We start from the raw sequence: 24364 nt of genomic DNA, 5'->3' as shown, positions 1-24364 counted from the left end.
GATGCATGGGTCGCAGCGAGAGTTCGCCTCGTGCTCTGCCTCACACGCAGCCCCGTTGTGTCGGAGCATGCCATATGCTCGCTATCATCACCTTGCTATTCGAGAACTCTTTCTCGTTGCGGGCGTATGCCTACACCGTCGAGACTCGGCAATCCCGCTTGATTCAACCCAATCAATTATGACAGTAAATCACTGGGACGAAGTCGTCTTGAACGCAGGGTTCAAGCCACTGAACGACACCTGAATGTCGCAGGTGCTTTGCTGCGATCAGAACGCCAGCAATTGTATTCGCCAGGTATCCGCGCAAAAAGAGTGATTGCTGTTTCTGACAGTATCTGTCCGATCCCGGTCTCTACTTGCGCCCTGGAAGATGGGGTATCGATTGGTGGACGTACGACAGGCGAGGTCACACCCCATCGTTCCCTTCTCCAGATTCCGAGCACTGACACCCGACATAGCAAAGAGCATGCCTCCGCAGTCTTGCAAAGCGGGAGAGGTTTCCTCCAAAGCGTCAATGACTATGCGAAGGTCGTCTTGCGAAGTCTAGGCCTTGCCATTGCTGGATCGCTGGGAGGTTGGCGGGGATCTGAAGGACCGAAGATTGCTCTTCGCAAAAGTCGTGGCATTGCGGCGGCGAGAGCCAGTGTTCACCTCATCCCCCTGGTCGCTTGCGGCGTCGTCCTCGGATACAATTTTCGAATCGTCTTCGTCGAATACAACGCCGCCTACTCAGCTCTCCAGTTTGTCGCTAAGCTCCACGAGATGTTGATGCAGGCGTCCATTGCGGCAATAGTCCTTGCTTATATTCGGCAAGGACTCATTGGCAACACAGCCTTGCCTTTTGGCGCTCTTCTCGCCGCAAGTCAAGTACAGAACACCTCGACGATTTTTTCGTTGGAATTTTGGGGGGCCGTTACCTCTCCATCTCTCAGCCTCCGACGAAAATTCGAACTCTTCACTTTTGTGCTGGTCAGCCTGGTCATGGCCGCTTCGGTAGGGCCGTCGAGTGCTATCTTGATGCTACCAAGGGGAATGCAGCCTCGAGTTGGGTCGCTCGACGTCTATCTCAATGAGACGGTTTTTTTCCCGTCTCAGTTGACAGCGGCTTCAGCTTCGGGCATAGCGTAAGCGTGAAGTCAACTCAGGCACGAATGCGTACTAACAGTTTCACAGTAACCTGGCAGCAGCTGAACAGATTTTCTACCGAGACCTCATCGAAACGCCTTGGATTACCGCCGAGTGGTTCGACGACATCCAGGTAAACATTACGTATACGGTGAGCACGGGGCAAGATGTTGGAGGGTACACTGTCTGCAGTCCCAGTCTCGCTGCGGTGTATATCGACAATACTTCCGAGGACAATCCGGCGTGGAAACACTTGGACAAGCGACTCTCGAACGCGACAGGCTGGTTTTCCAGCTATCTCAGCAAACAGGCTTGTGTCAAAGTCTTCTGCGGCGTCCAAGAGGTGAGTGGGGACCACAACTCCTCCTACCTGCAATTAAGGGGAAGCCAAAGCTCTTCAGACTCGCAACAGGCTTCTGGGCTGCCCGCGAACTTGAATCTGACAGAGGGGGCGTTTCTGGATTCATATAATGGGACAACAGATCCACACCTGATGTGGCTGCGAACCCCTGAATCCTTACGCAGCAACTATTCGATTATCGCCGTCTATGCACCAAGCCGGCCCGAAGACAGTGGCACCACGGCCATAACGTGTGGTGCTCAGGCGGCCTGGCTGTCGTCCCACGTCAAGACATCCGACTATTACTCCGGAACGACTTACATCAATGGCGACGTTCCATCGGAGGTTCGGGAAGGGGATCCTATCACGAATACCGGCGGGGACCCCTATAGCGAGAGTTGGTCGGAGCCCACTGTCCCCATCAGCGTCGAATGGGCAAACATATCGACATCACCTCAGACCACCAACGACGGTCCCGATCTAACATCGATTGTCACCACCCAAGACTTGTTTTATCGGCTCGACATGCTCTCATCCTCTGACGACAGCGGATGCGGTTCTCCGTCTCCGGATGACTGTGCATCTCCGTACGTGGACACTTTGCCATACTTGACCGCTTTGCTGGGTACCATGATCGCCACTGCAATGTCGGTCCACAACGCCTCGGCTCCCCTGAGCCTTGGTGGTTCTGAACAGACAGCCGGCTTCACGCGAGTTCGGCTAGACTTCTTCGGCATCGGCACTGGTTATTGCATCGACACCTTCCCCGACGTGATTGCGGCATGCGTCCTCGGCCTTTATTGCGCGTGTGCTCTTGGCCATCTGGTTTGGTCGATCTGTTCGGGCCTCAGTTCCAACAGCTGGGATTCCGTCGCGGAACTGGTGGCTTTGGCGCTCAATTCGAAACGGCCGGCCCAACTCAGGTACACGAGCGCGGGGGTCGAGACGATCGGCGTCTTTCGAGAGCCCATCCGAATCCTGGAAAATGAAACCCAGTCTTTGGAGATGGTGTTCGAGAATGATGCGGATCTGAAAGGAACTCATAAGAGACTCAAGAGAAACCAGGAGTACTGACCTTCTCGGCGTATGTATAATACTACAGCGCAGAAGAAGGGACGAAAGGAGATCTAATTATCTTGGCGATTCAGCTGCTGGGGGGGGATGTTGACCATGAGCGACGAATGTCGTGACGGGAAACGTGAGGCGCGGCCAGAAGCGTGGCGCGGCCTGAGGTGAGTCGCACATGAGCTCGGGCAAGGCTTTCCGATCTTTTCGTTGTTCGGCCTGACATTCGACTGTAATATCGATTACTTCCTTGCCTCTTTTGGTCTTTTCAACGCCCCAAAAAAGCCTCAGAAGGTGCCTACTTGGCCGAAAAGCGGGCGTATCTCACACATGATATTATCAAGGCCTCACCACAAATGCGCATCTCCCATTAACGGATCCTCTTCAATCTTTTAGCGTTGTTATTGGTCATGGGCTCGACCGTCGTCCACTCTCTGAGAAATTGATCCGCAATGGCCGCAGCAGGGTCGTCGCTGAAGGGCATGTCATCCTCGAGGCGTCCGATCTAAAAAAAAAATCAAGTCAGTCGATCTTCTTCTGATTTGGTACGGAAGGTAGATACAAATTACCTTTAGTCGTAGCATTGCAGGCGGCCGCGGTGCTTCGACCGTGGCCCGGGAAAAGGCAAGCGAGTTGAGCCGTTTGGCGGCTCCTTGTAGTTCGTCCGAATTGGCGTCGATTTCTTCAGCCTGGGTTTCGTCGCGCTCACGGTCCAGCTCGAACTGGTACCGGACCCGTCCAGCGGCGAGGTTTTGTCCCGCGGGAACCGTTCCATCTTCGCCGCCCTTGACTATGCGAAGACGCGGCGCGCGGGACTGGGCTGACGAGGGAGCGTTGTTCGCATACGCAGCGAACATGCTTTTGTCCAGCCTCTTGGGCTCTCTTGGCTTGTTCACGGCAGCGTCGGTCTGAGGGCGTTGGCGGTGGAGGTTTTCGTCAGTGTTGTGCAGTTGCTCAGCTTGAGCGCCGAGTCGAGCGAGGGTGTTGCGCCCAGTCTCTTCAGCTTGCATTGCTAGTCTCCGAGCATTTCGCGTTGAAGGATCGTCTTGCTGTTTCCCGAATTTTGTTTCGTCTCTGAGTGCCGTGATGTCCTCCACGTCTTCCGCCTCGGGCTCAAGTGTTCGGTATCCACGAATCCCATCACCTCGGACTCGGCTAGCATTGTTACCTGGGCCATACCTTTCCTCTCTGGTATCGGTCTCCCGGCGCTCAGGGCCCCAACGATCCCGAGGATATTTCTGGACGTCGTCCGTCTTGCGCTTCAGCGGTGTCGCTGTGGCATTGGAGTCAAGCATCGGCTCGGTCGCACCCAAATCGCCCATTGATAGCATGGCGCTATCAGAATGGTAGGCATACCTGTTGGAGGTGTCTAGGAAGGCGTCGAAGTCAAAGTTCTCCAGCACATCATCGTTCTCCAGAGAGCTGAAGTCGAGATTGAAGTTCTGCTCCGTGGGATAACCCGCGAACTCAGGCTGTGAGGGATACGCTTCACCAACCCCCGGAGGATTGGGTGAGGCGACGGTCGCTGAAGTCAGAGGTTCACGTCTCGGCCTGCTGATCTCACGTCTCGAATTCCTCGTGTAGCTCCTCCCTCGCGATTCCGTTTTGGGAGGATTTTGTGCCGCAGGTTTCGTCGCCATCTCATACCAGTGACGTGCGAGGACAGGGCTCGGAGACAAGATCGTTTGCAGCATCTCATCGCCGTACGAGGCTCTCAGGGCCTGCCATTCACGCCAGTGCAGTTCCAGGACACCGTCGTGGAGCCGGTATCGCAGACCGTGGTCCAGCGCATACTTGCTAGAGTTGACCTCTTCGAGGAGACTCTCGATCAGGAGACGGTAGTGGTCGAGGTGTAGAGGATGACGGGCGTCCTCCGAAGTTTCATGACGAACAGATTGGTCAGCAGCATTGGTGACTCTCGCACGCACAGGTACAGCCGGGCTCCAAGGTGGCGCAGGTGGCGCAGACTTGTCGGCACTGGGGAAGGAAGAGATCTGGACAGCTGACATGGTGGCACCCAAGCTTGTCATTGTCCCTGCGGCGTCCATCGCTGTTCTCGGGGCTTGAACACGCGACTCTGCAAGCGAATGAAAAGGTGATGGCGTCCCGGTATCTGATGTGGTTTGGGCTCTAGGACCAGGCGCCTCGATTCTTTTCTGCAACTCTTCGATTCGTTTCTCGGAGTCGCTCTTCTGCTCGGCCAAACTTGCCACAAGCTCTTGCTGTTCCTTCAGGACCGCTGCTCCCTGCCGGCTTCGCTGCTGTTCGGCGTAGATGAGCACGTTGAGCATGAGGGCCAGCGAGCTCTTCAGCCGCTCCAGATTGGTCCTCAGGAGGTCGACGCGGGGCCCGAGATACGACCATTTGAGCTTCTGCTTGAATCCCAGAATCACCTTGCTCCCCTCTTCGCCCGTGATGCCCTGGTCGATCTCCCGGAACAGAGTCTGGCATTCGTCGACGAGCTTGGACGCGGCGACGACCAGTCCGTGCGTGCCGAGTCGGCTGGCCGGGGTGGTCTCTTCGTCCTTCCGCACTTCCTCGCCCAGCTGCTTCAGGATGGCCCCCGTCGCGGCAATGTCTTGCGAGACCAGTTCAATGGCCCTGCCGGCATCGTGCACCCTTTTGGAGAAGGCGTAGAGCTTGTAGCTTGACTTCCATCCCAAGTCGGCGATCTGGAGAATGCTGGCGGCGAGGCCAATGAGCTCGATGCCGGACATCGGTCCTCGCGGCCCAATCTATTCAACAGATTCGTTGGTGGCAGATGGGACGGAAGTTGGAGGTTTGAATTTTCAGGCCCGAGGCGGATTGGGTCGAGAGCCTTGCTGGTATTATTACACAATTGCGCCCCGATTCGCCTACATATTCGGTTGGCGACGCATATCAGTCACCACCACCTTATTGTGCAACGGGCAGGTTTCAGGGAAATCTCCTGGCGCCCGAATAAAAGTGTTGCCGCCATCAAGCAAGCGAATGCGGGGATCATCTGACGTTGCACAAATTGATAAGGCGTAGTCGTAGTCGACGAGGCTGAATTTAGTGCCTCAGGTGTGGTGCGCCAGTGACCCACCGGTGCAATCCTTTGTCTAGGCTAAAATTGCAGTGCACTGTCATATCATTAATAATTGGCCTCTTCCCTCTCCATCTTCTCGTCAAGACTAAAAGTGCAGTGCAAGTTCAGCCCTATCTCTGCGGACATCTGGAAACCGCGCCAACTGATTTCTCGGAGACACTAAAAGTGCAGTGCAGCGACAAACCCCTATTATCACGACAAGCCCCTAACACGCCGCAACACAAATATGACTCGATATCTACGCCATCCTCCGCGCTGATGGGTATCCGGTATGCTGCCCCAGTTTTCATCCCTGGCATTCAGGAGAACAACACACGTTCCTCTCCTTGAAGCGACTAAAATTGCAGTGTTGAGCGCGTACCGTGATAGATCCTAGTCAAGAGCTGTCTGAATGGTGGTGGTGGTGGTGGGAGCCTGCATCTGTCTGCCCTTCCACACTAAAAATGCAGTGAAATTTGACAGATTACGTGGTCAGAGGTCTGGGGCTGTCCATACAGGTATGACCCAGCAGAAATCGCAGAGTCTTTTCCGCCAGAGATGATCTTGGGAAACTAACTGGCATGTACAAAGCTGACAATTAGCCGATTACCTGAGATTCCGAGCAACAAGAGGCGGCGAGGATCAACCCCTTTCAGACCACAGCCTCGCGTCGTGCACAAGGTAAAGTACTGTACCTAGATAGGTACGTATATCGTCGTCTGTCAAGCCTTCCCCGAGATCAGCAGCTCTGTCCTAGGAAGTGCCAAGTCAGTCCACCCCGTCCCTTAGGTACTTATCGCACGCTGGCCGTATGCTTCCTCGTGCTCTATCTTTGAACGGCCGACTTGACTACCAAACTACCAGTCTCGGTCAAAATGGTTTCCCTCTCCACGTGAACTTGACTATGACTCCGGATTGTCGCCAAAACCAGGCGGCGTCCGTTGTCCACTCAGGGTCCGAAGCCGCCCATCTGATGTCGAGATACCTCAACACCTGAGGGACGAATTTCCCCATCTCCAGGATCGAGATATTCTTGCCAATGCAAGTCCGAGCGCCGTAGCCAAACTGATATCGGTCAGTTCACATCCCCTCCCACACCACACACCACGAGTTTCAACTTACAGCGAGGAAACTACGGTCCATGGCCTTCAATTGCTCTGGCGATGCCTCCAGCCAACGCTCCGGTCGGAACTGGTCTGCGTCGGCGCCAAAGACGTCCTTGTCCATGTGGATCACCGCGGCATTGACGCTGACATTGGTGCCGCCGGGAAGTGTTGCTCCACATATAGAAGCCCCTGCCGGCGGAACGTATCTCTCCAGAGGAAACGCCACGCCAGGATGGATCCGCAGGGCTTCCTTCATCACCGCTTGTCTAGGAGCATAATGTTAGAGAGGAATACGTGCGCTCGGGAGTAGATGACAGCACCGCTGACTTACAGATATGGAAGTTTCAGACACTCGTCGTACGTAATGAATGGAGATAGTTGATTGTTCTTCTCTGCCTCGTCAATCTCGGCGACGAGTTTGTCGTAAGTGGACGGGTTTTTCATGAGATAGTAGAAGATGGCTCGGAGAGAAATCGCCGTGGTGTCCGATCCAGCCAAGCTGATTCAAGGGGTTTAGTCCTCCAGACCTCTCGTTCGTCCGGGGTGGGCTTACATGTTGTTTGCCAGGTGATTCACCATGTCACGATGAGGGATCTGGCCGTCTTTGGCCTCTTTAGCCCTCAGTTGCGCCAGGAAGTCGGTCCTCCCGCTCTCTTTGTCTTGTTCATCGTATCTCTTGATCTCATCCTCTGTGATCTGCTTCGTATCTCAGCACGCCTTGGACCCCGTTGTACAGAGGGCGATGGAAAGAAGAACGTACCTTTAAGAACCGAGCCAGGGGATCTGGAGGGGCCAGGTGAAGCCTGTCCAAGATTCGCAACAGGGTCTTATTCCCGACGAGGTAGCGATGGAGTCCCGGAAACTGCCCTATAAACTTCGCATACAAGAAGGCAAAGTCGAGGTCCCCAATCATATGGTCCACGTCGCGACGCTGCTCCATAAACCCGAACCGGCGTTGAAATGTGATGGAAGCGATCACGTCGAAAGCATACCATTGTAGCCAGGCTCCCAAGTCAATGCTCTGGCCCTGCAGCTCGCGCATCGTGTCGATGAAGATCCTGGTACATTCGTCGGCGTAAATCTCGTAATTCTTCATGTTGGTCATGGAGAAAAGCTGAGCAACAGGTCGCTTGAGACTCTTGTGGTAGGTCGAGTCGCGGGTGGTAAATATACTGTCCATCGGCTCGTCTTTATAGTAAGGGGTGAAGACGACGTAGAAGTTGGTCTATTGGAGTCAGACAATGGACAACATGGGGCATGAGGTTCTTGCTTCACCTTCACATAAGTGCTCCCAATTCCATATATTTCCGGAATAGCCGCGGGATCCGCGACTGAAACGTGGTTTGGCCCAGTCCTGACGACGGGGCCATATCTGCGGTGCAGTTTCCGATATTCCAGGGGTGCCTTGCCAGCATAGACCAGGGATAGACGGTACAGGCCAGAGAAGCGGGCAAGGAGAGGTCCCGGCAGGTCTCGTAGTCCTGCTCGGAATGCAGTTCGGAGACAAGCAATCGAGAAAACAGTGATCAACGCAACGCCCAGATAGATTACGAGGCCGAATTCCATGGTTGTTGCAGTGAAGTCTGCGGAAATTTGGGATACCTGCGGTGTTTCTGAGCGGATCGATACCTATCGCGAGCCTCCTTTTTTCGTCGAAAGCTCCTGTTCTTAACAAACATATAGATAGTCAAACCCCCAGATTCCCAAGTCCCTAGAGGAACCCCACGGTGGAGGGTGCTCCATATGGTCACCTCGAACTCGCCCCAGGACATGAAGGCTCGTGGGACGTTCGTCCTGTTCGAAACCAGCGTTCCTGGGGATCGGACCGCGGGATACATCGAGCAGCCTCGTTTCTGCGTGCAAAAGGGCGAGGTAGCTGCACGGCAACCATTGGTTCGGACAAACTTCTCGGCTGATTTCGGTGAGAGCAACAGTGATGGAGGTTCCTTGGTCTTGATTCTCATTCAACGGGTCAAGGCCTGCTCATAGCCGACTGTTGACGACAAGTGCGTTCGGCAGGGGCCAGTATTTGGATTACTGGTTGAGATCTACCTGTGGCCTTGACCATCCACCTAGAATACAGATGACTGGTGAATATGAGTCGACGAACTCCTGTCGACCATAATATCCATTAGTCGGCACTTTGCTACGTCCTCGCTATAGATGTAAAGAGTCCCAAAAGTCGCAATGATGGCGACTACCCCATCCACTGAACATCGAAGGGGTTGGCGTTCGAAGTAACATGATATTATCGTCTTTAGCAGTGTAAGATGTCCAAACCGGTGCTACGCCTTCAGCGCCTTCCGCACTCGGTCTTCCGTGTCGAGCAAAGGTCGTCCAGTAGCGCACCATATGTCTAGAGAGTTCCTGCTGTGCGCTGTTCAGTGCACGTGGAATTCCACTGCCTCCACAAAAGAGAGGGAATAGATACTGTAGCTCCTGGGTATGACCAGACTCGTATGGAAATGATGACTGTGGCCAGGACACTGGTGAGTCAGGCACATCGAACTCATAGGCGTATACCTGGTCTGAAAACCGTCCAACAACCCTAGCAGCCCTTCGGCCGCACGTGGAAATGATGCTGGCATCTCCCACGGCAGTGGCAATCGCTTGACCTGGGCTCGCTCGTGGATCAAGCGGATATCGCCGAAGAACATCCTCCATCGCGTCTGGCGATATCTTGGTCGAGAGAATTCGAAATTGGGCAGCAGCCTCCAGTGTCATTGCGAGGACTTGGGGGTACATCGCCGCGGAGATGACGCTGCCCGTCGATATTTCCATCATGCCTTGAAACCAAGTGAACTCATCTCGATTGACGCCAATGAGTAAGGGTACACGACTGAAGTCGCCGTTGTTGAACTTGTCTCGGAGTGAACTGGGAATGACAACACCGTCCTCCATGAGCCCGACGGTAAATTGGCCAACGCCGAAGCCACCTTCAGGTACGGCATTGGCTGCAAGGATTGATTCTGGTGTGAGGAGCCTCAGGTTTGTCGGGGTCTGTTCGCCACAGCCTGCTGCCGCAGCGAGCGCGATTCCCCTCTTCTCTAGCGAATGCACTGTTGGATAAGATACCGTTGGGGGCGATCCTCCACTTTGAACAATTGCCTTATGGAACAGGCCCATTGACTGGGGTGCCGCAAGGTGAACCATGACGCTGATCCCGCCGGCAGACTCGCCCATGATGGTAACATTGCGGGCGTCACCACCGAATGCTTCGATATTGTTCTGGACCCAAGCAAGGGCGAGCTGTTGGTCCATGATGCCATAGTTTCCCACGGGATGGTCTTCGGCATTGATCGCAGGGTGGGAAAAGAACCCAAAAATGCCGAGTCGGTAGTTCAGTGACACGAAGACAATCCGACCTTGTTCAACGAGGCTCGCTGGGTCGTAGTCGTTGCCGCCGCCGCAAAAGAATCCACCACCAGGTATTAATACCATGACAGGTGCTTTTTCTCCACGTTCATGTTCGAGTGGGATTGGCGTGAACACGTTGAGGTAAAGGCAGTCCTCGTTTGAGCTGCTGACGCCGAACCCAGGGAAGCATGATGTATCCTGGGCGCAGACGCCGCCGAATTCGACCACATCGCGAGGCTCTTGCCATCGAGGGGGCGGGACGGGTGGGCGCCATCGTCGGTCGCCAATTGGCGGAGCCGCGTATGGCATTCCTAGGAACCTCCTCATGCCGCCCCTCTCATACCCCCTGACTGGTCCATTCGTCGTGGCAATGACTTCGGTTCGTTTGAAGGGGATCGCCTGTGTCATTTCGCAGAGTTCAGAGGAAGTTCCTGGCGACGGTTGCTCCCTCAGACAAAGGCGCGGAAGCCGTAAGTATACTGTCGTTTCAGTCCAAAGTTCGAGAGTCCGAGACCCCTTTGGTCTACAGCCATATGCCTCTCGTGGCACAGAAGCATTTGACGACGGGAATTCCGGGCGGGACGGTGCAAGAGACAAGCAGGCAGGACCGCGACCACCAACAGGGAGGCCTTCTCGGGATATCTTCTCGGGCTGTCTTCCCACAGCGCCCACGGTCGATCGGGGAAAACTTCCACCGCCGGCATTGATTTTCCTCGATCCCGTCAATGTGAATTGGACCACATGGACAAGGCAGCGGACAGATGCTAAGCCGCCAAAGTTGAGTGGGACGGTATGCGGGTACGAGCACTGGAGAAACAATTCGTTAATAAGAGAGCTGGTCCGCCGAACGAAGAGACCTCAAAGCAGTGGCTAGTCTAACCTTATCGCTATAGTTCACATTACCTGTCTTCGACATGGCGACACCTTCGAGCCTTGAATACACTCCTCTGCCAGCCCGCGCGGAAAAGATAGTGGTGGGAGGGATCTTTCTTCCCGAAGACCAGATTGTGGACGAACTTGCGACGTTGGCGCATGTCAAACCTCGTCCAGGAAACAAAGAAGGCGACACCGAGATTCTAGAGGGAGTGACGTTCACGCACCACTTCATCTTAGGACCGGGAGACGGAGAAGTGGTACGGTGGCATTACGTCGAGGCAGGCCCTCGAGATGGCGAAGTGGTGGTCTTCCTCCATGGCATTCCCGACGCGTGGTACCAGTGGCACATGCAGATGGCCAAACTGTCCAACACGTACCGGTGCATCGCCCCGGATTTGAAAGGATATGGACAGTCCGAAAAGGGGCCAGGCGATTACCGCCACGAAGGTGCAGCGGAGCAATTGTTCGCGATGCTTCAGTTGATCGACGGCATCGAGCGGTTTAATATCGTCACGCACGACAGGGGCACCGTCCAAGCCGACTTCATCGCAGCGAACCACCCGGACCAAGTGCTCCGATACGCACGGGGAGAGCAGCACCTGTTCCACTTCCACCCTTTGTTGGCGCCCCAGGGCGATCTCTTCATGGACGCCCCGTACAATGGGATCCTGAACGACCCGAAGAAACTTATCGTGTGGGCTCATGCCAGCCTTGGGACGAGACCGATACCCCAGCATCAACTAGAAAGGGCCATCCAGGAGTTCTCGTACCCAGGCGTATCGCGCGCCGTGCCTCGATATTTCAACTCCTCCTCTTTCCGATCTGAGTGGCTCCAGCGCCGCAAGCGTCTGCTCGCCGCTTGGAAGTGTCCTGTGATGATTCTGCAAGGCCACGAGAGCAAAACTCAGCCCCGCGAATTCTACGAGTCGATAGGACCAGAACACATCCCAAATGCCAAAAGCGTGCATGTCCAGTTCATTCCAGGGGGTCACTTCTGGCCCCTGGAAAGCCCGAACGAGACAACGGAGGCTTTGGAGAAGTTTTTCAAGAGCTGAAAGTCGGATTAAACGCAAGGCACGGAATTGAAGTGCTGGTAAACCGGGGGCCTGACGTTGTACATGTGAATTGACAGTAGAACCAGATAGCCTTTTCTCGTCTTATCACAGAAAAATATTCTCTTCTAAGGAAAAGGCTCCAGAAGCGGCGTTCGCCTGCCAGCACAGGGAAATGGGGCTCTCATGCTGGAGTTTATCCCAGAAAAGGCCCCGAGAATACATCCAGATAGTCCAAGAGGTCTCCACCAAGTTCGGCGTTGGAAGACAAGGAGAACCAGTCCAGCGGATCAGCATTCATGCTTCCATCCACATGAGGTTGACCGAAGCCAGCGGCTTCACACTGTGTACCAAAGGCGGATTCCAGCGCTGAGACTGTACCGGTGATCGGATTCTGGGGTTTGAGATCTTGGCTGTGTAAGGATATTAGATCGAGACCGTTGTCGAGATTGGTATTCGTATTCACATTCGCTCGCATACTAGTCTCTGAAACCTGACTAGGAAACGGCATAGTGTTAGGTGTCGCGATAAGATGTTGGGTGTGAATTTGTGTACCATCCTGGAAACCCGCATTGTGACCCTGGACAGGAGCTGCAGCCACGACAGCCTCGTGTCTTGGTGGTAGCAACGACGCGGCTCGCACCTTATCAGAGATAATGTTGGAATGCGGAGGCGTGTCCTTCTCAGGCGAAGGGATCGAGCCATGGCTAGGCCTCGTCCGGTCAAAGGACCAGTAGCGATTCCTACGATTGTGGGATGACGGGTAAAGTGCAAATGGAGGAGACTTGGGCCTCGCTTGTGTTCTCGTTGATGACCCGGCTGCCGTTTCCTCTCGGCATTGCGTGACGCTCTCAGAATGGGCTCGGAACAGCTTCAGCCGCTCCGCCAGCGCATCGAGGTTTTGCTTCGGCACGGTGGACATCTCCCAATGCTGAATGAATCGATCGTTGGTGGCCTTCAAGACCTCGAATTTGGCCCAGATCACGTTCTTCTCAGACTCGTCTTCGGTCAGCTCTCGCAGCAGCAAATGCGTCGTGGCAGCCAGCCACGACGCACTGACCACGTACGGGTTGACGTACTGGTAGTGGCTCTCATGGCAGTTCACCACGATGTTCAGCACGGCTTCGGCAGCATCGGTGCATTGCTCGATCTCTCGTGCCAATCCTTCGCGCTGGGCGAAGGCCGGTGGCACCGTCTTGCGATGGGGGTCTTTGTCGGTTACGTTGAGTAGCTTTCGCGCGTAGGCATCAAACACGTAGGGCCGCAGAGCAAGCAATCTCGCTATTTCCGGCATCATCGCCAGAAGATAGATTGAGCTTTGAGAATGTAGGGTTGAGGAGGGTGCTCTTCGACCGAACGTTCGTGTGCCGAAGTCCAAGTACTGCCCATAGAACTTCAGCTCCAGAGGGAGCAGGATAACACAAAGTTGAATTGCCCTAAATATGGTCGAACAAGCTGACTCTCGGCTGGTGTCGACTTTCTTTTTTGATGTGACCTCTCTTCTGGAGACATAGCGAATGGCCTCGCTCGGATAAGCCAGGTCGTGCGCCTCAGGATTCAGGGAAGCCAGCACAATGTACCAGGCCCTGGCAGATTTGCTCCCTGTGGCATGGAGTGCCTTAGATCGAGCGATGAGGTCAGGTTCCAGAAAGCAACTCTGCTGAGGCTGGCCACGAAACCATCTCTCATCCTCAGCGGGAAGAAACACGTGGCTCTGCGTCCAGTCTATGGTCATGGGAACATGTTTGAGATGGTTAGCGAACTGGTCCATCTCCCATATGGCCCAGAATGCACGTCGCTGCTCTTCGTCCTCACACCACTGCTCTGCATCTGCGGTGTAAGTATCCGGATCTTTGTCCTCATCAAGTGCAAAGAGTCGTAGCTCCAAAGCGACGCGCATGCAAAGGCCCAGGTACCTCCACGCCCTTCCTCGCACGCCTCGGATCAGCAACCAATGGGTCACTAGGATGAGAGCTTGCAGTAAACACAGCGATGGTGGTTCATCGCCGCATTCGGCCATAGCGGCGTCAACGTCATGGAGTGCGAGGTCTGCAAAGTCAGCCGGCGAGAGCTGACTATAATCCGTCGAGATTTTGCCGCGCGTAGTCTTGCGGGCGAAGGCGACTATGATGGCAAGGAGTGCCCTAAGTGCGAGCTCGGATGGACATTGGCCTAACTCGGCGAGAAAGACGGGTTCTCTGAACAGGCGGAAGGATGTGAAGGCCTCGAAGAATATTTGCACTCTAGAGAAGTCAGCATGGCATTGATCCAGGGAGTGCGATCAAGAGCAGCTGGCAATGTTGAAAACGCACATCTCTTTCATAGTGTCCAGGGTGAAGCCCAAGGCATGGCATACAGTGAGAATCAAATCGTGTCCGTCCAAGCTGTCCTCTGTTACAGGCATCGCAAATCCAGTCGCCCCTGGTGGGGATGCTTCGTTCGACACCCGGCATAGGAAAGTAACTGCCTGGATATGCTGGGAACATCGCAGCGCCTCGCAACCCGGGACCGGAGCCTCTGGTCCTTGAGTGGCAGCTGCCCGGATCTGGTCATTTCGAGGTACTCTCGCTGCTGGTGGTGTCGCTGTCACGCCGTCCGAGCAACCTTGGGACTGAAGCTGGACTTGTAGACGGCGCCTTTTATGGATGCTCCCTAATTTGGGACCCGGTTTCAACATCGACGAAGGGTAATTGCATATCTGTTCGATGCTCCGACAGTTTGAACAGCACGGGAGCTCCTTGCTGCATCTGACCTTCCGACTTCGGCAAGCGTGACATGCGACGTTCGTTCTTCTGGCATCTGACGCTGGTCGTTGGGATGGCGCGCGATTCGACATTTCCAGTCTGACCTGAGGCCGCTTGCAACTCGTCACAAAGGAGGAATCTGGGGGAAGTTGGACTAGAGCAATCCCTCGTTGCGATTGAAGCTCTCGGGATAACGTCCAAGTCGGTTGAATCGCACTGTGCTCTTGAAATGGCCCCTGCAGCCTTTCCTACTGTCTCTATGCACTCCCCTCAAATTCAGATCCTGGGGTCCGCGGGGCGCTGCAAGAAGGAATCTCGTCCCACATCTTCCCCCACAATCTTGCAAGCGGCGTGTGGATCTCGGGTCCATCCAATCACAAATTACACCGAGAAATTGCTCCAAGTTCCTCGAAGTATTCCCATGGAGAGCATCGTGAACAGGTATGATCGAAGGGTAATGGTGTTAATATCGATGGCACTGGTCGTGCCATACAGCGAGTTAACTCTTCAACTCAGACATTCTTGGTTTGACAATCCGCTTTGTCCGGGGTGTTTTCCTCCTGCTTTTCGAACATGGCGGCATTCGACCAAACTCAGTTTGCATCCATCAGTAAAATGGATATGCTGTCCTATTGTCTCGGAATCGTAGGGAGAATACAAGCCCCTCTACAAAATGGTATAGCTCTAATCATGAAACTGTACTAGGTTCTCCTGCTGCCATTCATTTACTGTGGTTACAACATATGGATACATCCGTTGGCGAAGTTTCCCGGTCCGAGGAGAGCAGCAGTTGCACCATTTTGGGCAATGAAACACTGGCTGTCGGGCGACAATCTGTGGAAGATCAAAGCTCTGCACGAAAAGTACGGTCCAGTGGTGAGGATTGCTCCCAACCAGCTCTCGTTCTGCAGCAGTGCAAGTTGGCGGGACATTCACGGCCACAAGCCAGGCCGGAAACCATTCTTGAAAGGATCCTTCTACGAGCCCTTTCCGGAAGATCTCCATCAGATTGTCTCAGAGTCGAATCCCAGCCGCCATGCAGCTATGCGCAAGACTCTGAGCCATGGCTTCTCTGCCGCCGCCCTCGGCAGTCAAGAAGACAGAGTCCACTATTTCGTCAATCTACTCATCGACCAGATCGACAAGCGGTACACGGAGACACCAGGTGACATGACGAGATGGTACAACTACGCCACATTCGACATCATAGGAGAGCTGGCCTTCGGAGAAGCCTTTGGGTGCCTTGAATCTGGTGAGCAAAAACCCCCATACCGCTACCGCTTTGCAGGGAATGAGGCTGTTTAATATCCACGGCGCACAGGGAAGCCACACTATTGGATCGACATTCTCTTCGCCTCGATCAAGAACATCAACTTTATGAGATCATTCGAGTACTCGCCCGTCCTACGATCTCTGCTACGCGTCGCCCTCCACATGAAACTTCTGCCACGCAGGGTCTACATCCTCAGGGCGAAGATGACTAGCTATGCGGATGAGAAACTGACACGGTAAGTACAGGCAGATTCCCGCACGCGGCTCAGTCATAAGATCCTGTTAGCTAACAAACGGCCTGTCATATTTTTCCCCGCGAAAAGGCGTCTAGCGAACCCACCCCCTAGGATCGACTTTTTACACAGAATGATATCCGAAGAAAAGGAGTGGACGGGCCTTCGTCTCCAGGAGCTGCAGTCCCAAGCCACGCTATTGACGATCGCCGGCAGCGAGACTACCGCGACCGCCCTATGTGGGATCACATACTACCTCTGCCGAGACAATCGAGTGTACGAGAAGCTCACCCAAGAAATCCGTAGCGCGTTCGCCGACTTCGACCGGATCACGGGCCGAGCCACAGAACAGCTCCCGTACTTGAGAGCGGTCATCGAAGAGGGCCTGAGACTATACCCTCCCATCGCGGCCGGTCTGCCTCGCGTCAGCCCAGGCGAGACCGTGGACGGCCACTGGGTGCCCCCCGGCGCCATTGTGAATGTCAACACGTGGGTGGCGGGCCACATTGAGGCCAACTTCCGCGACGCATTCGCCTTTATCCCCGAGCGGTGGTTGGACCCGGGTTGCGAAGACGACAAAGCTGCAAGTCAGCCGTTTCTTCTGGGTACCAGAGTCTGTCTGGGCCGCCAGTAAGTTATCTCCGAAAAAAATATGAAAGCAACTGAAGACAATCGACGTTGTCCCGTGAGACTGTGACTATGAGGAGATGGCTGACTGACAGAAAAAACTCGGCATTCTAGTCTCGCCCTGTTAGAACTGCGCCTCATTCTGGCCAAAATCCTGTGGAAGTTCGACATGGAGATCAAGGACGACGCCCTCGACTGGGTCAAGGCGAACAAGAACTATGTCTTTTGGGAGAAGCCTGCGCTGCCAGTCCAGTTTCGCCGTCGAGCAGTGTAGTGTTTGGGGGGTTAGAACAGATCGGTGGCGTTGATAGGACCGCGCCATTACCTTGAGACGGTTACGAGTATTGGCGCACGCTGTTCCGAATCTGTTCCTAACAGGTATCCTCATCGACTATAGTGCCTAATAATTTCTCACGATTGTCGCGATATTCCGTCTTCTTGCTAAAATGCAAGGGATTGAAGCACTATCCCCGACACACATATTATGGGTATTTCGTTGAAGACGGTCAGCTCGATAAGCACTCGAGGTGGTTTGCAAACAGAATAGACACCATCTCATGACACTTACATCCCCTCTTCTTGTGCATGGACATGCTGCACTATCATTGGCATCGCATCCCTTCCGTATTACACTCATGATCTTACGTGACAGATTGACAGTGCCGGAGCCAAGATCTTTCACGATAACTATTCTGTAGGTATACGTGATCTGAAGGCAATTTCGCGCGGCTGCGTATTTCACAAGCACATCGTTTGGAGTCCCTCGACACAATCGTCTCGAAGAGTCGAAGACTAGTTACGACTACGCGAAGACTTTGACTCTTCCCCATCCCCAGCTTTCCACTTCACCAAACATATCGTCCCCCTGAATCCCACAAGCGACTCATTGTGCATGTTGCGTATGACGGTGATGGTGGTGGGGATGGTGAGCTTTGGCATGAAGGTCCTCCACCGGTGCGTCGACCCGATAGTTCATTGTCTGTCGCAGATCCATGAGAAACAAAGAGGCGACGCACGCCACCGCGCCAAAGGGAGCGGCAATGATAAACACGACTCTCAGAGAGTCCGCGAAGGCGTGTTTCATCGCGGCCACGCCCGATGCAACGATGGCCGACGTGACGCCTGGGATTTCAGCCACCGCACCATTGTCCCCCGCAACAAGCGCTTCGACGAAATCGCGCACCGAGCTCAACGGCAGACCGGCGGCCACAGCTGCCTTGGAAACGTAACTCGGAAGGTCCTTTTGCAGCCGACTGGTCGCAGCCGCCGAGTAAATGGCGATGAAAATGGAAGCTCCGACGCCCCTGGCTGAGATCGTCACCGCCGTAGCCGTGACGATCAGATCGTGCGGCGTAGAGAGCTGCACGCCCGCGACCACAAGGATGAGTGGAGCACCAAATCCGATCCCTGTCAGTGCCGCAAAAATCACCAGGTTGGTGGAGCTGTCGGGCTGCGTGGTGGCCATGCCGACGATGCCTGCCGTAAAGAGCAGGTAGCCGGCGAACATGAGCTCTCGAACCGTCCTGAACCTTGTGCTTAGATAGCCCCAGACCAAGGTCGACAGCCCGCAGGCGATCCAGAACGGCGTTCCTCGCGCGGTGACGAGGAACGGGTCGGTCTCAAAGAGGGCTTCGGTCCTGGAAAGAGTGACAAACAAAATCAGTAAATTCCGTATCTGGGAGCCTTCGAAGAGAAGGAGCAGCACTCACAAGCCGGGATAGAAGATCACGTAGGCAAAAAGCAATATACCTTCGACTGTGATCAGGCCCACGCAGATAGCGAATGTTCGACCGGCATTATTGTCCCCCTGGAACAGACCGTGGTGAAGAATCCCCGATTTGGTGCCCTTCCACTCGTACAGAGAGAAGGCCACAAGTCCAGCGATGCCGATGATCAGAGTGGCTAGGACACGGACGTTGGTCCATTTATAGAGTTGGCCGCCCAGGTTCAGACCCGTCAGAAGCAACGTGAGGCCAAGGGTGAGCAGACTCGAGCCCACAAGGTCGATTCGACCGATCTTCTGCCGTAGAGACAGACCATCATAGCGGGTGTGTCGCTTCGGTGGTCGATATCCAACCAGGACGCCAATGATACCAGCTCCAAAGAGGGCCATTTCGATCCACTAAAAATGATTGTGGTCAGTCCCTTTACGAACGGCAGGAAAAACATCCCATCTGATATACATACATAAAAAGTTCGCCAGCCACGAGAGCGGTTCGACCTGACTAGAGCTCCAATCGCCAAGGGGCCAGCCACAGCACCGAGACACGCACCGACGTTGACGATCGCCTGGGCCACTAGGAGCACGACCAGTTAGTGATAATTCGCGGATGGGTACACCGTGTTACTGTTGATCACCACCACTTTCTCTTCTCTTGTATTTTTTCTGGCACTTACTCGGCCTCCACTTTCGAGGAAGAATCTCGCTGGGGATACAATACATCAGGGGAACCGTGGCAAACCCAAAACCGATCAAGGTTTGGGCCGCGATGAGTCTGTACATATCATTTGAGCCTGGGGCGATGGCTGCTCCAATGAAAGAGATCACGTTCGTCCCGACAAGCAAAGTCTTGCGGATCTGGAAGGTGTCGGCGATGGAGGACAGGACCGGGCACAGTACTACCTGCACCACGTTCAGGGAGTTTGAGACCCAGGTCTCCGCCGAGCTATTGTTGAGGTCCTTGCCAATGTAGGAGAGCTGACATACAGTAGGTAAGCAAGTGTTTCCCAAAAGTTTTCTTTTGACGGGGTACAGAGGTGGATCATCCGGGAAAAGAAGCAGGAGATAACTCACCACCGCCGGCGGACTTTGGAGCGCCATGACTTGGACGAGGTACAGAGTGAATATGGCGCCCACGGCGACGTACGTACGGGCATGAAGCTCTGGTTCCTCGTCGACGTTGTCGTAGACCAGATCTGGTGTTTCCAGGTCCGTTTGCCCAACTTCGGACTTCTCTGTATGGGCCCACTGTGTGTTGTTGCCTTCATCCTTGCAGGGACCGGTCGGGGTGGCGGAAATCTGGGTCGTCCTGACCTTGTGAGTGCCTGCTTCTCCCATCGCACTCTCAACCGTCATGCTGGATGTCTCGAAATTACAGGATGCTTTTGAACCCAACCCAAACAAATGACGGTGCAATATCGTGACGGGCAGAGAGGACAGAAGACTCGTCCTTTTAGTATCGAGCCCATGATATTCCCCCCATACCCCAGATGTGTCTCCAGATTGTGGATGGCTCGGGAATCGAGATCATCCTAGGTTCCAACTGAGTCTAATATCCCAGATGGAAGCAAGCCCAGTGAACTAGGCCCGGCTTGGGTCCGAGAAGATCCTCCTATTGGTCTCTCCGCAACGAAGGGCGGAAAGTGGAGTGGAAAGTGGAGCCCGCTGTTGACCATGTCTGAATATGGTCCCTGCACTTATTCCTTGTTGCGCCGCATCCCCTACAGCTCATCAACTATGTGTCGCTATCTGCCCAATCATTAATTCCAGCGAGATATTGTTGCGAAGAGGTGCGAGAGAGCTGATTGTCTCACCACCGTGTCGAGCAGCGCGGTCGGTGCAATTTGGCAAATCAAACTGAGCTCGCCTTTCCTTGATCTTTGGATGGCCTCGAACCTAGCTTTCCTTGACCAGTTGCTTAACGAGGATTCAGAACAGCCTCGGCAACAAATAAATCGATGCGATGATTCGAGTCTGGTCACTTCATCCCCTCCCCACTCCTCATGCTCTTACTACGAGTACCTTCTTTGTTTACCCCTTCCAGCAGCCATGACAATCCCCTTCCCACAGGGCTCATCTCGGCCTCCCACCCTCCCTCCCTAAATGCCATGCTTTGGAGTCATCAATAATCCCCATACACTGTAGCCAGACCGATCGACACGCCTATATTTGGCGCAAATGATCCAATGAGATTCCCTGCATCAAAACCACAGTCGTCAGCTCTCACATGTTTTTTTATCCCACATTTCACGGACCTGGGGTTTCCGTTCTACTTACCAGGAGGTGCATAATTGCAGACCGTGAAATACGGCGGGATCGGTGGTCCGGCGTTCGTCAACCCGCCGCTGCTGCAATCCGCCGTATAGCATCCCACGCTGTTCGTCGATTTCCACACAATCTGCGTGAAATGGCCCCACTGGTTCAGCGTGCTGATATTCGGCTCCGTGCCATAGTAGATGTAGTTGTTTACTTCGCTGTTGTAGAGCCCCTCGGTGATGAACTGGCCCATTCCCAGCGGGGTGGCTGGGTATCCGGCGCCGATGTTCTGGCCGTACCCACCGCCGTTGACGTTTCTGGCCAAAGAGAAACGTTAGCTAAACAAGATCGGACAAGATATTGGCAGTCAGAGAGTTTGGGGGAATGGCTTACGTGACATGTCCATATACACAGGTCTCGGCGATCACGCGAGCTGTATCCGCGAGGCTCGATGACCAAACGAGTGGATCAGCGGAGTGGTTGGATCGATGAATATTGTGATGGCGTAGGACTGCGTTGATGTATGCGTCGTTGGTCACGACGGGGATTCCGGAAGACGTTGTGGTGGACAAGGTAGAGAGGGAGCTGCCTGGAGTATTGGATACTGACGCGGAAGTAATAGTCGACGAGGTTGGAGTGATGGTGTCAGACGGGAGAATCGGTCCGCTCATGGTAGTAGTCGTTGTCGGGACGGGAGTAGTCGTTTGGAGGGTCGAAAGGCCCGTTGTGCTCGTCGGGCAGGGACATGTCGTCAAGGTGACGAACTCAAAAGCTGTCTCCGTAAAAGTCGCCGTGTATACGAAGCTGATGCTCTGCGCTGTCGCGCCTGCAACGAGGAACAAGGGAATTAATGCTCGCATTTTGGGCTGAAGGAACGACTAAGCTGCAAAGGCAGATAATGAGTGACTGTGGTCAGATCGGCAACTAGTTGAATCTGTAAGAAGGACAAAATTCAGATGTCGCAAAGACATGTTTTGTGATTCTCGAGTATTTGGGCACGACAAGTCCCACATTCCAGAGCGATCAACAAACCTTGGGGTCCCGGGCTCGGCACGTATGTGGCCGTCGAAGCTCATACCATTGAGACCTCTGTTTTATGGTGCTCACTGATCCGTGGATAGGAGTCCCTTCTTTGCCGAAGATTACCGTTGACGACACTACCGAGACTGCACCTGGAGGGGAAAGGCAATCTGCAGTGAGTTGTAAGACATGGCCAGCCAGCTTTGCTCCTCGTTCAGGTGAGAAACAGATGTTGCTATAGCACTGTGTGGCAGTCAGCATTAGAATGAAGAGACTTTACGCAACTCTTTGGCCGCGAAGGTAGGCTGGCAGCTCCTGAATAGCGTTGATCGCGCGAAAGATGTTGTAGCAACAAAACGGTACCCCCAATTACCCATCCCTTGCTCTTTAACCTACCACGCACAGACCATTTAGCGACATGAGAGGTATACATCAATGACCGATCGGGGGATGAATGGTTTTCGGTTTAGTGGTGGTTTTCACGTCCTGCGGTGCTATTTCACCAAGGAATAGATCGGTTGCAAAGTCTTGCGGGACATGGCTCGAAGCTGCACTGAAATGCCCGGTATACCGCACTCATCATACCTCCCCATGATCCTCTCTTTCGAGGGTGCCGTGAGGACGCATATGCTTGCTCGAGCATGTATTCTGATTCCTTCGCCCCATGGCCCCAGCGACGGGTTTTCACTCACGGAAATGAGGACAAGGCTTAGCCATGTGGAGGTCAGGATGTTCTATTTTGAAGTTCAGGAATTGAACCACCAACAAAATGCTTCACTCTAATCACATCAACGGGATTGGAAGACGACTCACCGGGAAGTTCGCACCTAGTTGAGGTCCAGGCTATCCAGCAACAGGTCGATAGCTTTGGGGCGTAAAGTGGCTCAAGAATCTGGCCGCAGTCAACGAGGCATCTCTCTGTTGGGGGTCCCTCGGAAAGCTGTATGCTTGTCTTGAGTACGTGCTATTCTCGTCTTTCAGACCCCGCCATACGGGTGAAGAAGCTGCCGAGTTGACATTGCCATTCCAGTGGTCGGCGACTGTAGACACAAACAGTGACAGACCCGACGAGTGGTTATCGTTTCTCCACGCCAACAAGCTCGACTGCGCCAGCAAGGGCCAAATATGATGTAGAGAGAACAATTGGATGTCGGATCAGGGGCCGAAAGAGGCAGGCCCAGGCAATCAGAAAGCCGGGTTCTTCCATTTCCCGGGATCTCCACAGACTTTTGCAAACCCAGTCAAGAGTCCACCTTCGGGGAATAAGCCGCTAGGTGCACACAGCGCGTAGGCGATGGTAAATGGCGTGAGGCCCCAAGTGAGCCGCAGTTGCTGAAGCTGAATTTGGACGACTGGATCAGGCAGGTGAATGGTCAATCGGTTGTCCGGCCGAAGTCACCAAAGTATCATGCCAGGGGCACCGCAATGAGGCTCCCCGGTGGCTGCGGCCTGCGGGCTAAGCAAGCGAGGGCTGACTCTACCACCGTGCTCATAGGTAGAGGGTAGTGGTCAAGTTCGTGTCTGTCTCCGCGATAGCGGTCAAGCGTCGCTCAGGTGGAAACCTTGTCGGCAGTGTCATACGGTCCATGGACGACCGGTCTCATCAACCAAGATATGTGACGCGAGTAGAGTCACAGCTGACGGGCTCTCGAAGCGCCGAAGCAGATATTCGGGGTTTGTTAAACTTCAGAGCTGAGTGTGCTGTCCCGACGATATAGGTGTTGAGATTAGAGATCGTCCAATCAGCAAGGAAGCCACGTAGTGGAATTGTCATTGGTGCAAGGGGCATTGGCCCACTGTCCTATGACAGCAGCAGTAGAGACTGTTTCGTTGCAGAGGTGCATTCCGTGTCGGTACCAGATCATGCTGCCGTTGCATTTACAACGGATGACAAGGTTGACTTGGGTGCTCCGTCGTCAATGCCACCAGGGGCAGGAGGTTCCTCTCGCTTGCGGCTGGGGTATATTGAATCCGCTAGCCCGAACAGGCAACCGTTCATGGCAAAAGGACCTGGCACATCTTGTGCAGGTTTCGTACGCTGGATGAGTGATAAGAAATCCTAGACCAGCCTTGCAGACTTGAATGAAGGGCGTCCATGTGTAGCCCCTGGCTAGCCTCGCCTGTCGATCGGCCACTCCGATTCCTTACCTAACCGGTTTGGGGGCTGATATCGATCGCGGAGAGATGGCACTGGTCATCATCCGGCCAGTTCACGTTCACATGAAACGCCGTTGAGCATTATCAGGACGGTCGAATAGCCCGGATTGAACTTCAGTCTCGGATTTACTGTGTGTGGTGTTCATCCCTATGCAACACCTACCAGAAGCAAGGATGTACATCGCGAGGAGTGACTGGAGAGAGGAAGTGAGGACGATATCGATACGCATCCGTCAGCGGGGGGGGAGCCCGAAATGGAAACCCAGATCGAAGGGTTCTTTTCCAAATAGAGTTTAGCGGGCCTGAAAAAGGTTTCTATTTTTGCTTTCCCACGTGTCGGGGAAATTCCCCATAGATCAACACGC

The 24364-nt window shown here is 54.2% G+C and overlaps 3 protein-coding genes across 3 annotated transcripts; 1 reads left to right on the top strand and 2 right to left on the bottom strand.

Moving 5' to 3' along the window:
• Positions 1-370: 370 nt before the first annotated feature.
• On the top strand, positions 371-2539 carry PV07_01316 (uncharacterized protein; the record flags this gene model as incomplete). The annotated part of the gene is made up of 3 exons (XM_016387827.1): positions 371-391; positions 433-1124; positions 1174-2539. 3 exons carry the CDS (start codon positions 371-373, stop codon positions 2537-2539), a joined length of 2079 nt encoding a protein of 692 aa, XP_016254755.1.
• PV07_01315 (uncharacterized protein) lies at positions 1575-5373 on the bottom strand. Its single transcript, XM_016387826.1, has 2 exons — positions 3100-5373; positions 1575-3035 (listed from the first exon to the last, which is right to left on the bottom strand). Exons 1-2 carry the CDS (start codon positions 5245-5247, stop codon positions 2901-2903), a joined length of 2283 nt encoding a protein of 760 aa, XP_016254754.1. The 5' UTR covers positions 5248-5373; the 3' UTR covers positions 1575-2900.
• Positions 5374-20688: 15315 nt separating this feature from the next.
• PV07_01314 (uncharacterized protein) lies at positions 20689-22449 on the bottom strand (the record flags this gene model as incomplete). The annotated part of the gene is made up of 3 exons (XM_016387825.1): positions 21216-22449; positions 20844-21139; positions 20689-20762 (listed from the first exon to the last, which is right to left on the bottom strand). The coding sequence occupies exons 1-3, from the start codon at positions 21680-21682 to the stop codon at positions 20689-20691; spliced, it is 837 nt and encodes a 278-aa protein (XP_016254753.1). The 5' UTR covers positions 21683-22449.
• Positions 22450-24364: the final 1915 nt, after the last annotated feature.

Source organism: Cladophialophora immunda, assembly GCF_000835495.1.
Source record: "Cladophialophora immunda strain CBS 83496 unplaced genomic scaffold supercont1.1, whole genome shotgun sequence".
NCBI classification, from domain to species: Eukaryota; Fungi; Ascomycota; class Eurotiomycetes; order Chaetothyriales; family Herpotrichiellaceae; genus Cladophialophora; species Cladophialophora immunda.
Note: the sequence above shows the minus strand (reverse complement) of the source record. Positions and strands in the feature narration are given on the sequence as shown.

Excerpts from the sequence above, each read along its gene's own strand:
- PV07_01315 (XM_016387826.1), bottom strand. The coding sequence starts at position 5,247 with ATGTCCGGCATCGAGCTCATTGGCCTCGCCGCCAGCATTCTCCAGATC. Across the intron at positions 3,036-3,099 it reads CTGCAATGCTACGACTAAAG|ATCGGACGCCTCGAGGATGA; the intron begins GTAATTTGTATC and ends TTTTTTTTTTAG.